Genomic DNA, 14,015 nt, shown 5'->3' on the forward strand with positions numbered 1-14,015 from the left:
ACACTGACTCAACATCGCTGACTGTTCATGTTAGTAAGCTGCCTGACAGTAATGAACACATGAATTGCCATAAAAAAATAACTACCAACAAACTAAAATTATTTATTTTTTTAAATTAAGGAACAGTGCCATTGTGATATTCTAAAAATAAATTTTATCAGCCTGGGTTCACTGCCTGCACTACGTTCACCAAAATGGCTTGCTGACCTCATGGCACACCAGCTAAAAACCACTGGTCTTTAATGGTACTTGCTGTTAGTGTTGCTAAGCTATCTATTGGAACTTCTATTGATACAAATGATTGCTTGGAATAACTTTTAGTTGCCACAACATGAGGTCATATCATTTGGAGATGGACCTACTGTTACTCCATTATCTACCTTTTTGTTGTTGTGCTAGAACATTTTAATAGATACAGTGTCACATATTACATTGACTCACTGTCATTAACAACTCCTCTTAGCTAATTCAATCTTAACCTGTTAGTTGTGTGGTGTTCACCACTTTCTTTCTCTTTGAAAGACATTTGTTAATATCTGACTTCCCTCAGTTTGCTTTCTTTCTGTCTCCTTGCTTTCTCTTCTTTATTGTAATACCCTGAAATAGCTTTAATGGGGAAAGACACAACTCACAGTGCACATGAGCAGTCAAGTGGATGGAATAAATTAGCTGTGATGCGAAGTCCAAGTATGTGGTGGACTAATCCACTGTCATGAAAGAGCCTCCAGTATTTTTTAGAATCAAACTTAAATCACCCAACCAATGCTTCAGACAATTTAATTTAGACTTTAATTACTTTAAAAAGTTGTAAACTAGAACAAATGTTTAATTCCAGGCTTGACAGGGCCTCACCCACCATTAGGGACCTGGGTGGTCAGCAGAGATAAATGGGGATGATTGCGTCAGAAAAGGCATGCAATGTAAAATCTTAGCCAAATGAAACATGTAGCTCATAAAGGATGAGATTTCCATACCAAATTGGTTGGGGTTAACAACCACCTCTGGTGCTGTTTTCCAACAGGGTGTTATTAGAAACTGTGTTGGCCAAAGACAAAGGAAGAGGTGATTGAGAAAATATGTGAGGGAGAAAGAGAAAAGGGAGTAGAGGTAATCTTGGAAGACCATGTGAATAGTGTTGTCGGTGTGAAGTGTTGATCATAAGTTTGATGTTGGAAATCGAAGGCATGATGTTGAATGTTGTCAGTGTGCATTCCCTAGGTATTGTATGGAAATGGCTGTGGTAAATTCATGCTTTAAGAAGAAGGAGAAACATAGGGTGATGTGTAAGAGTAGAGGAAGATGCATAGAGGTGGACTATATCTTATCCAGAAGATGCAATCCGAAATAGATAAGAGGCTGCAAGTTTGTGTCAGGGGACAATGTAGCTAGGCAGCATCAGATGGTATTCTGGTATATCTGGTGGACAGAGGAAATAGAGCAAGAATACTTCAGAATCTGAATCAGAATATTTTATTAATCCCAAGGGAAATTAAAGGAAGGAAATGCTCAGTGTGTTTGTAGATCTAGAGAAAACATACAACTACTGCATTAGAAAGTCAGACATGGCAGAAAGGAATATGAGGGTGGTACAGGACATGTATGAGGACAGCAGGAAAGTGGTGAGGTGTGCAGTAGGTGTGACCAATGGGTTCAGGATGTGGGGTGGGATTACATCATGCTTCTGCTCTAAACCCCTTTTTGTTTGCAATGGTGATGGACAGGTTAACAGATTAGGTTAGCCTTATCTTTACAGAAGAGATTGTGATCAGCAGTGAGAATAAGGAGCAGGCGGAAGAGAACCTGGAGGGGTGGAGGTATGCTCTGGGGAGAAGCCAAATGAAAGTCAGTAGAAGCCAAAATACATGTGTGTGAATGAGAGTGAGATGGGTGTAACAGTAAAGCTGCAAGGAGCAGAGGTAGTGAAGGCAGGTGAGTTTAAATACCTTTAAATAAGCAAAAGAACAAGAGAATGGAGGCAGGGTTTAGTGGGTGGAGACTATTCTCGCTAGTGATTTGCAAAATAAGAATAGCACAAAACAATAGGGAAGATTTACAAATTGGTAGCAAGACCTGCCATAATATGTGTTTTGGAGACGGTAGTACTCACAGAAAAACAGGAGGCCAAGGCAGAGTTGGCAGAATTGAAAATATTAAGATTTTCATTGGGAGTGACCACGAAAGACAAGATTACAAATGAGTTAATCAGAGAGACAGTTCAGGTTGAGCATTTTGATTCAAAGTTAGAGAGGCGTCACTGGTAGGGCATGGACATGTGGAGGGGAGGAACAGTGGTTATACTGGTCAAGAAAAGTTGAATATGGAGCTGCCGGGCAGAAGACCATGGGGAAGATTCACGGATGTTTTAACGGAGGATATGTAGAAGGCTGACGTAACAGAGAAGGATGCTAGGAAGAGTATGTGACAGGGGGAGATGATCTGCTGTGACAACCCCTAAAGGGAGCAGCAGAAAAAGAATAAGAACCACATCATTTATCATTTATATCATATAAATGATATCATCAAGAAAGTTTTTTTTTTTTTTTGGTGGGTGGGGGGAGGGGGAGACGACTGTTCCTTAGTGCAATTTGTGTAGTCACTATACCCATTCCCACTGCAAAATCTGCATTATATAAATGATATAAGTCCCAAATTGATATTTGTTATATTCTTGTACACTGAGTAAATTGCCTTCATATATAACTGTAATAGTAACCACGTTTTATGTTATCCCCAGGGACAGCAAAATAGGCTATATACTCAGTGACTCAAGGTAAATTCAAGCATCCAAATTTCTGCACTTACCCTTTTCACACAGCCACTTTCTATAAAGGTTATATCTACAATGCAAGCAGCCTGTTCCTTAATTCCCTAAATGCTAACAAATTACATTAATAGCAAAAAAAAAAAAAAAAAAGCAATATATTCAGCATAAAAAAATAGGTTTTTACAGAGTTTTACAGAATTATTGTATATCGTATATGGCATAAATGACAGACAAATGCTTCTGGAGAAAAAGTGAACTGTTTTAACCCTAATTTACAAATTCATTTGGAAATGTGAAGTAAAATAATAATATTAATAAAAAAAAATCAAATCTGATGTAAAAAAAACAAACAAAACAAAAACTAAACTAAACTGGTCAGATTACGATTAATCGGACTAACAATGGACATGCTCAGAACCTCTCTTGGAATGTGGGATGATGGGAATCTGAGTCACCAAAATGCTAAGAAGGGAAACATCGAACTGGAACTTAAAAAAACAAAACAAAAACAACTAGGTAAGTGCGTTCTTTCAACGTAGCATATTGACATTCCCTGCTGAACACAGAAATGTCAAGTTTATGTTGGTTAAAGCTAAATGGTTCACTTAATGTCAACTATAGCTAGCAGTAGCACATTACTGTGGCAATGAAGCTAAGACGTTAGCACTGTTTATCTTGTGACAGGCAGAACAATATATATTGAATGTAGCAATAGAAGTACTTTCTCAGCTACAGCTTGACGCTAGATAAATAAAGGTTACTGATGCTCATGTGAACCTTTCTCTTTGCCAGGATGGAGACAAGCTAGCTCATCCTCTGACGCTGGCATACATTCTGACAACTGGTTATATTGTGTTTACTTAACCCAACTCATATCATACTCCTAACTCATAAGAATTCCACTGAAACAAACAAAGCAAAAAAACTGAAAAACAAACAAGCAGACTAAACTTTCCGCAGGTTGAAGTTGGACAAATTTTAGAAAAGCACAACAAAAATCTGTTATTATAAACAAAACAGGAGCATCATTATTGCAAAAACAAGTGTGTCAGAGTATTCTTTTTATGTCACTTTCCTGACAGAAGAGAATAGAAGGCAAACGTCTGATGCACATCCTAGTACAAAGTCTACCTAATATGGATTGTGCTCATTGTGCTTAATATTTCCAGTAATGTGCCAGTGTGTCCACTTGTGTGCGAGGAAAACTGTGAAGTCTGGCCTGATTATCACCAAATTATTTATATTTAGATAAATATTTATTATCTTCAACTTATGTTTAGACTTTCGTATCTCTTTGGCACCTTTTGTTTTTCTTTTTAAACAAGCGTCTGTTGAAAAATCTATGGCTGTGCTTTCTTGTGTCTCAGGAACTTCCAGACCACTTCAGAGTGATTGTAGCACAGCCCTTTGTTTAGCTTATTATTTTGTTGAACAGAGTCATAGTAACTAATTATGCAATGGTTAATATTAACTGTTAGCCATGTTTAGCTAGTTTTCACTGAGAAAATCATGTTATGTGTTATCTCCCCAGTTCATTAATTAACATAGAATCTGTCTGTCCTGGTCAGAGAGTGTTTTCCCTTGGTTGACTGACTGAATGTAGGCTGGACCACCTACAGTAACTCTAATCCTTCTCACAGTTACTGTCCATAAATGGATGACTAGACACGCTTTCTCTTTGCCCACATAATCTTCAACCAGCTGACTAGACCTGGGATGGCTGCTATATGGATGTAAAACTTTACTGTTAACACTGTTGCCTTCATTGTCTCTATAACTGTTCTGTCAGTATCTAACTCTCATGGTGATCCTGATTTGACACACTGGTACTCTTTTTTTTTTTAAGCTGAGCTGTTCACATGCTGTTGCATTAGGGCTACGTCTTCTAGTGTGACTTATTGGTATTAATTTCTTCTAATAGGCATTATCCAAAGTTCAGAAATGTTAAATAACCTCTACTTGTGTTGTCAGTCTAGTTAGCAGGCTAAATCTCATGTTGACGCATATAAGAGAAACACCTGATAATGTTGGTTTCACGTTTTAAGCACAGCTGATGGTTATTCTGTGGTTGATGAAGATTAAAAAAAAAATGAGTAAAAACATTCAGATATTGAGTTAGGAGTGAGGTCCTAAATTCAGGAAGGAAACCAGAGAACAAGCAAAAGAGAAATTAAGACTCTCGACAACCGTTAGGAGAAGACAGAGAAAGAAAGTAAAAGTTAACACAGGATACAAACACTAACCTTCAGAGTAAAACAGAAAGTAGCCAAAAGGCAGATATTAGAAATGGAGACAAGGATACTCAGGTAGGCCAATATAAATTATTTATACATGCTGTATCTGAGAGTTATTTAGAAAAGGGAAACCTTTTAAGACTCCCCAGTGATGTATTTCACAAACTCTGTGTGGTATGGACTAATAGACTCAAACACAGCTGTTATCCAACTGCAATAACACATCTGAATACTACAAAAAAATGTCCATCACGCCACTCTTGTGTTAATCTATGCACGGTCTGAAGCATGTGTGTGGGAATGTATGTGAATGTTTTACTGTTATATCTTATTAGTATTTTAAGTATTCTATCTATTTTATTTATTGAATTTTATTGTTTTATTTATATTTTGATATTGCTAGGGATGATGCAATGATCGGGGACCATTCTTAATTTCGTTGTTCTCATGACAATGACAATAAAGTTTCTGATTCTGATTCTGATGAAGACATGATTTCACACTGCTGTCTGTGGGATGTGTACTGTGCTTCAGGTAGTTAGAAATGTTATTTAGTAATATTGAAATTACCACCAAAAGTCCCTTACTTCGATTACTCTCAGTTGGGTGATACAGTGCAAACAGAAAATGTCATGGAGACTGTTACCTTGGCAATATTGTCAAAACAGTGAAGGAAGGAGGGGTAAATGAAGTCAGAGCAACCAGACAATCACAACAATGTGAGAAATGCTAGAGACCACCAAAAGAAAAAGAATAGTTGAAAAGGAGGAGTGATAAATGAAGATGGAAAAAATGAAAAGCTCTTTAAAAGTGCCACAGGTTAGTTCCTAGTTGCTGAGTGCTGCTACACCTTTTTTTCTCTCCATTTGTGTTTGGTGTTGCTGGGCATGTCGTTACCAACCAAATTACGTGTTACTGCCAGCATTTCTACTTTTACTGTTTCATAATATACAGCATTTTGATTGCAGCAACATGGAATCCAACTCTTGTTTTTTGGTTAATAAACAAAATTAACCTTAGAACGGAACCTATTTTACAGCTCTCCAAAATTTAGAAGAGACTATGTATGTGAACCTGTGTGAATTACTTATTTATATTAAAAGTAAAACTTAAGACAGAAACCCTTTTATATGACATTGGCTTGAAGTCCAGGAGTGTTCATTCAGATAACTAAGATTGACCTTTGAAACATACAAAAGGGCAGGCCCTGCATGAAAAACCAAAGCCAAGTAAGTTCTACATCATGAAAAATGGAAGGAATGAGGACATGTTTAATAAATGCTCACTGTGATTTAGCAGAATGTATATCTCTGTGCCATTGTGATTTCTAGATTTCTGTGTATGGATTAGGATGTTAGATTTATCTTAATTGTAAAGTCCTGCAATATTTATAATACAATCTCCATCAAAATACCACTTTTAGTCTTTTAGTAATAGGATATATTAATGTGAGCATGCAAAAGAGCCAGTTTCAAAGTGCTTTTGCTTCAGAATAATGTGATACCTCTCTGATTAGCGGATATGAATGTAGCAAATCAAGACAGGAAACATATGAGTGTAAGTGTGGCAGAAATATTAAAGTAATTAAAAGTGAAAAAAGTGAGCAAATTATATCCTGCTTAGGGCCCTCATTAAGCTAAAGACAGCCCCGAATGCTTTGACAGTCATCTACGAGAGAGAGATGAAACTAGTTGTCAGGCAGTGCTGATAAAAATGGTGTATTATGGACCGCACAGGACCATCTGTAGCATAATGGCAGATGCTGCTTCCTAGCTCACAAAGACCTCATTACTGCTTGTTTTGTGAAGTTTCATTGAAATTTTGCAAGAAAGAACTTCTATTAAGCAGTTGATATGAATTTTAAAATGTTGTCTTTAGGTGCACCCTGGGTAAAAATAATCGCTGGTATAAAAGACTCGTTCTTTTGGAATTGATATATTAATCGCAAAGACTTAAATCACATCCCACAGTAGAAGCTCATTAATCTTTGCCATGTCCTCCTAGTTGGATAGGTTGTATCCCTGCATTGGGAGAAAGGGTGCCTTGGTCAAGTCCAGTCTTTATTAAGATTAATGAACAGCTTGACATTTTTAGTCCTCTGTCTGAATCGATAATTTTAATACTCATGAGAGCCAATGGGGATCTAAGCTTGTGGAACACACATTGTGGCCACAGGGCGCATGTTAAATGTCCAAGTGGTAATCAATGCAAAGAAATTAGCTATTGATCTCTTATAGTTTTGTAATAGGTTATCTATTGGTTTGCTCTTTCGAAAAATTCCAATATCAGTCGGATGGAATTGTGCTGTTAATATTGCTGTGGGGAGTTTGTATGTATGTGTATGCGTACACATACACCCACCTTCCATTTGTGTTTTCGTGTGTGTGCAGGGTCACATTCTAATTAGCACAGAGGGCAGACTGTAAACAAACATGTTTAGGAGCATATTGGTGATCCACAGTTCATTACAAATAAGGCTGAGAACTTCTGATTAGTTTTATGCAAGCGCAATGCTGACTAGAAGACCAGTGCTTACAAACAGCTATTAAAATATTTCCTCTTTCATACACACTATTAGTGATGGATCATATATATATATATATATATATATATATGTGTGTGTGTGTGTGTGTGTGTGTGTGTGTGTGTGTAAGTGCTGAAAAGCTGCTAGAAACAGACTTGTTAAGGTCAGAATCCCTATTGTAGTTCTGACTAGAGTTCTGAGGCTAGATAAATCTGATATCATGGATAAGACTGAGTATATCTGGTGAGCTTACTTTAAGTTACTGCTATCCAACTAACCTTTGCACTCACCCAACGTGTGTTACCCTGCCAGCTGACTAACAAGCCAGGGTCCTATTGTGGGAGTCCTATCCGACTACCCCCCCCAAAGGACAGTCTTCTTCAGGGGCAGGGTGAATGACATCTCCATTGTTGTCTTGGATTTCAGCTGGTGTTTGCAGTGCTTTATTCTGTTTGTGTTGGAGGGTCACACTAACTAGAGCCTGTAACAAATGGAAAACTGGTTTATGAGCCACTATGTCAAACCCACCAAGGATAACAGTATTTTAAATTGTTTACTTATGTGTACACCTCATTTTCTCATTTTAACCTACATGCAACAGAAACAAAATGTGTCAGGAATACTGGTAAAGTCATAAATGGAAAAAAAGTACCAAGCTGACTTGTTTAAGTTTTGTTGGTCTGTTTCCCAGGACATGCAGTGTGAGGTGGACATGGATCTTCTTTGCTGGGGAAGTGGGGAGCTTGGACAAACTGGGCACGGCAGGCCAGAGGTCATTCCTCCAGAGGAGGCACTTCTGAAAGAGTTTGCAACATCTGGGCTGGGCAGTGTAAAGCTGCTTGCATGTGGATCCAGTCACTCTGTTGTGGTTACAGGTAGCGTTCCCAGTCCACTTGTATAATAAATAAAATCCAGGAAGCCTTGCTAGATATTGAGTGGTGCAAGTGCAACAATGGGTAAAGGATAAATAATAAAAATAATATTTTTTCTTAAATATAGTTTACCTTTTTTGTCGGTGTGTTCGAAGAATAAATTTACAATGTTGTTTGGTTCTTTTGTTTGATGTTTGCACCAATCTCTAGCAACACCAGCTGGACTTTATTTCTTCCTCCATCTTTGTGTGTGTGCATATTGTTTGTTTGTGTTTGGTAAAAAATTATTTGCGCTGCTATTCTTATCTCATATTATTCTTAATTAGTTTACAAATGCCAAAATTGATTTTGTTATATGTTAATAATGCAATTAGCAGAACAAACCAAAAGGCACTCTGAACCTCAAGGACCCAGTGCAGCAGATGATGCATGCAGGAATATAAAGGTATTGCAGCTACTGTTCTTTAAAAAAGAAAAAGGTGCATACTCTCATTTACACCATTTTTTACTTTAAAAAAAGAACGCATAATCAGACAACTGGTTAACTTGGACAGCTCATTAATTTTTGCTGCTGTTACTGATATTTACCATGTTTAAGTCTGCAGCGCATCTTTGAATTTTTGATATACTGTTTTCCTCTGGCATGTATTTAGAAGTTTCAAAAGTATAAAAGCCAGATTACTTTGTCTTAAAGCTTCAGGTATCCACTGAGACTTTGGAATGTTTACAGAACAATGAGCAATGACAGACAAAGGCCACAGTTTAGTCAAAGCATGAATAAGCAAGCAAACTCATTGAAATAGTAGCAACAATTATCCAGAGTCTGGCATGTGAAGGACATGTTTTTAAGGACATCTAATAATAGTTTTACCTGATGGTGCAGTATGGATGGGTTACAAGCATGTATAATGCCATAATTGTAGAGTTTACATACTATATGAAGTGTCTTTTCTTTCTTGCCCATGAGGGAATACTGGCCTACTTATTCGCCAATTTGATAGAAAACCTGATGACAGGAAGAGAGTAGGCTCCTTTAGTACATTAGCTGGCAGTGGTCATAAATCAGTAGCCTAGATAAGTCTTATAGATCACCCCAACACAGGGATCTTTTGCCTCTGCCGTCATTACAGGGAAAAAGGTGACATTTTTGATTGATTAAAATGGTGCAGGCTAGCTTAGGCTAAATCATGTTAAGTGATGCGACATTGCAGTTTCACATATCATATTTCTGTCAAGACAATGATGGTGGAAGGCATTGTCAAGGCATGATATCTGACAACAGGAGACATCTGGAGGGACCGGAGGAGATTTATGGGAAGGTTTTAGTGGTCTGAGGGAGATGAGAGAGAGTAAAAAGTGGTCCTTTTTTGTGCATTGTCACTTCCAGAGTGACTGTAAATTTTACTCTAGTGCTGTTGGGAATTGGGGACATTTACACATCCTGACAAATTGCTTGCTGTAAAAGTATTTATTGGTCATGTCTTCCCTTTATTCTTGGCCAACTCACAAACACATACCCTCCTCACAGACACAGAAATATTTATCCAAAGCAAATTTATGTGACACGCGTTTATGCGTCGTACCTGGCTATAACCGGATATTTGTCATAATGGTGTCGTGTTAATGTTTTGATAGAGGAGGTCTTGAGTAGGTCGTAATGGTTTTATATTGGCCAGATTGTCCCAAATCAATGGCCATTTGGCCCAGTCAGCCCAAAGAAAGGCTTGTTTATGGAAAATTAGTTTGCAAGAGAAATCCATAAGACGTGAAGAAAGCTGGAGAACAACTTTGCTTGTGTAACCTGACACACATACACACTCTCGAGCGTACACATGCACACTCTATCTCACAAAGATGAACTGTTCACTGATTTAAGGTCGCACTACAGTCACTATGACAGTCAGTGAACAGCTATAAACAAAACTGACCTTAAGGGCTGTTGCCATGTTAAACTTGTACCATATGTTCATCATGTTTGGGGGCGTGTGATTTGTGTTCTGATTGCAAGTGTGAAAATAAAATATTTTTAATGAAAGAGTTTGGAATGATAGAAATTTGGCCAGCGTGAAAAACATCTTTATTTTCATTCATTTCCAATTATTTTTATTTTTTATTAGTCGTTTATTTATCCAGGTAAAAAATCTCATTGAGATTAAAAATCTCATTTCCAAGAGAGACCTGGCATCATGGCAACAAAAGTCACATACCACATAGGTATATAACATTTAAAACAAATACAAATTTGTATTTGTAAACAGTAAATGGCTATTTACAGTGTACTGAACTCAATGAGAGTGGAATTTATCTTCATGACAGTGAAATTATCAGATTCTTAGACAAACTTAGTCTGCTCTTTTGACTTTGTTGTTCCGTTTCAAACATTACTTCACATTATAAATTGTTGCCACTAGGTGGCACTGTGAGACTGCCAATTAGAAACTATAGCAGAAGAAGGTAGGTGGGGGCAGGTGGGGAAAAAGAGGCTTACTTACCTCACACTCAGACAGAGCTATAATTTACTAATAGTGTGGAAGCCGCCATTGCTGTTATCTTTTAATAGATTTGTACGGGGGAAAGCAGGTGCCTGTTGTTAATGCGTCCAATTGCCCAAGTTGCCTACAGAATTTAGGGCATCCATCACTGTCGTCGGCGGTGACACCCTGTCGTTCTACTTCATGCGGCGGGCCGGCCAGGCTGGGTTGGTAACAGATGAGGCTTCTCTCTCCTCTAGACGCCCACAGTCACACAGAGACAACCGCCATACGCGCTTTCACATGCATACACACACAAAACCACACGGCTATACCACTTTCTTAGAGGACAAACTAAACTCATACCTTTTAGAGTAGGAAGTGTATATTTCTATAGTTTATATACATTTCAATATTCAAAATTACATACATAAGAAATTATGCTATAACTCATTAACAAATATAAAAATCTAGAATAGAACCAGTTAACACATTTTGAAAACTATTTTGTCTTGCTTCAGTCAGCAAATGCTTTCCTTTTGCTTATTTGGACTTCCAGTTATTATAGATCCCTTCTACAGTAAGTTAAGGGGTCCTAGGTCACAAATCTCTACTCTACTGAGCTTCATAAAGCTGTATATGTCACAATGGACAAAAACGCTTTCTGCAACTCTGCAAAAGTTATGCAGGAATATTGAAAATACATAAATGGCACACTGCCCCTTAACTTGTCTTGCAGACAGGCTGCTGCTAAAAGAAGAATGATCAGAAGAGTAGCAACACAAAGGTATGCCTTCTAAAACCAGACGATAACCAACTCCCATCAAACTTTTACATCAAACATTTTCAGCATATTATATTTGCAAAGTGTATTTGCCAAAGCTAAAGCTAGATGTTTGTACTGTACAAGTGCAAACAAGATACAATTTCTTTGTAAATACAACTTACCCTCATCAGGTTCTGTGACAGCTTGATGATCCTTAATATCATTGAAATTGGTTTAGGTTACTCAGGTGAAAAAGAAAGATGGCTACTGTTAATGACTAACGCCACCACCAGCACTATATCTGTATATAGCACTGGGCAATGTTTAAGAGCCACTGAACAGCGTTATCAAAATATGTTAATATCGAGATCATATATTTAAAAGAAGAATAAGGTGTACAGTTCAAAAGAAATCGTGCGTATTGTGCTTGGTTCGTTCCAACCAGGACTAGAGAAAAAGCTATTCAGTGCAGAATTTTGAAGATGTAGCTGGTAAGATATACTTAAAAGAATAAAACTTTGCTTTGTGTAAGAGCATCCTGTCTGTCCACCTGGACACAGGTATATATATACTGTAGTTTTTGTTGCTGAGTTCAAGCATCCAGGGATTTGCCCGTGGCTACAGGATGTCAGTTCAGTTCCTCATATGGTTTTTATATAAAATTACTCCTTATTCTATTAAAATCTGATGTGTGGCTGCTATATTTGCTATGTGACACTACCTGTATTTGACACAGAATTTAAGACTACAGCTTGGGGTCAACACAGCTGCAGGGGACCGAACTACAGAACATTTGTCACAGTGGCAGTTTACTGAAAGAATTTAGCACAATTATGTACTCTTTTGATCCGTGTTATTGAATAGTCTCTTTGCAGATTGCTATGCTTTCTTTTAATGGTGAATTGATTGACTTTTTCATTTTTATAAACATCTCATCTCTGATTATTTAAAACATAATTGTAATTGCAGGTTGAATTCTTATCCTACAGTTGAATGTTAGCTATCTAGCAAACATGTTAATACGTAAAAATAGCCATCTCACTTAAAAAAAACCCAATGAATTCAAACAGATTGCAATGTACAATGTGGTAAAATTACAAACTACAGTAAAGATTATTGGTTGTTTAAGTTGTGTGAGCTTTAAGTTTATGGTTAACTATATTTTTTATTTTATTAACAAGATTGGCTCCTTATTGCAGTTCGCAGTGCTCTTTTTTTTGGGGGGGGGGGTGTTGGCACACACTCCATATTTGTATTTATTAAATAAATATGGGGAAAGCATGCACTGGTATCTTTTTAAAATTGAAATTTCTTTGTTAAACAAATGCTGAAATGCTGTGTTAGAGAAAGGAAATACCAGTAAAAAAAATCTTTGTAAACTTTGGCCCTACGTTGCTTTGAATTCCTGACCCTCTAGCTCCACCCCTGAGCTTAGCCAGGGGCACCTCTTTGCTTTCAGGTTTGCCCTCCGCCCTCAAGAACACTCTGCGCAGCTGTATTTCTTTGGACCCAGGCTGAGAGTTGGAGGGTATACAGAGGTGCCTGCTAATACCTTGTTAGGGCTGTTGCAGTTGCTGGGTCTCAGTGAGGTCACTGTCAGTACTGTTTTAGTTCGAGGCCCTTGATCTGCTGCACGTTGGATGAAGCCAAAGACTCATGTGCTGGCCGACTGTGACCTATAATATTCTGCTGGAGGCCTTGCACTTGTGACTACATTGAATTGTTAGAAGCTGGATAACTTAAGTCAGAAATGGTTACTTTGGAGGAGTTTTAAGCAAATACTAAAGACTATTTTAATGTAACATGTTTTAAAATCTTTTGTTGTTTGGTTTGGATGCTTGTGTCAGAAGTTTGGCAGAAAGTCTTTACGGTATCCTGGGATGGTCAGATGCAAGACTGGGCAAGGTATTTAGGTTCCTCTTTTTCTTTGTTTCTTTTGTTAGTGTTCTTTTCAGGTTCTTTCCATATGAGTTATGAACCTTGGTGTCAGGTGTTAAAAAACATATGAGAGTTGTGACCCAGCTTCCTTACCCTTTTTTCCTCTCTGACATCTCTCAACATAAAACAGAACTCTTGTTCTCGCCATAATTGTAACCATCGTTACGTTTGCACAGTCCCTCCACCCGAGTATTTCCTCCTGCAAACTGTTGATGAACATTGAAGCAATTTTATATTTCTCAGATGGTCTCTTCATTTTCCAACATTGATTAACTTTTAAAAAAAAAGTGTAATGTGATGACATCATGCATATGACAGTGATAAAGAACACAGACTGAAATTTTAAAGTGCGTAATAAACAATTTTCTTTAAAAGCAAGATTGATAAAGCCTCTGTTCTTAGAGCCATCACAAAAAAACAAGACAAAAACCAAATCTCTGTCTAGT

At 37.5% G+C, this 14,015-nt stretch overlaps 1 protein-coding gene across 5 annotated transcripts in view; it reads left to right on the forward strand.

Moving 5' to 3' along the window:
• Positions 1-2,967: 2,967 nt before the first annotated feature.
• LOC309718598 (uncharacterized protein) overlaps positions 2,968-14,015 on the forward strand; it is a 311,824-nt gene continuing 300,776 nt past the window's right edge. The window contains exons 1-2 of one of the 5 annotated variants that reach the window (XM_082554024.1): positions 2,968-3,280; positions 8,214-8,397. In XM_082554024.1, coding sequence (XP_082410150.1) covers positions 8,217-8,397 — 181 coding nt within the window. In that variant the 5' untranslated portion in view covers positions 2,968-3,280; positions 8,214-8,216. Of the gene's footprint in view, positions 3,281-8,213; positions 8,398-8,768; positions 8,840-14,015 lie in introns of those variants that run through there. The other 4 variants (XM_082554021.1, XM_082554020.1, XM_082554022.1 and 1 more) reach the window with 4 other exon arrangements.

Source organism: Aulonocara stuartgranti (assembly GCF_965226115.1).
Source record: "Aulonocara stuartgranti genome assembly, chromosome: 12".
NCBI classification, from domain to species: Eukaryota; Metazoa; Chordata; class Actinopteri; order Cichliformes; family Cichlidae; genus Aulonocara; species Aulonocara stuartgranti.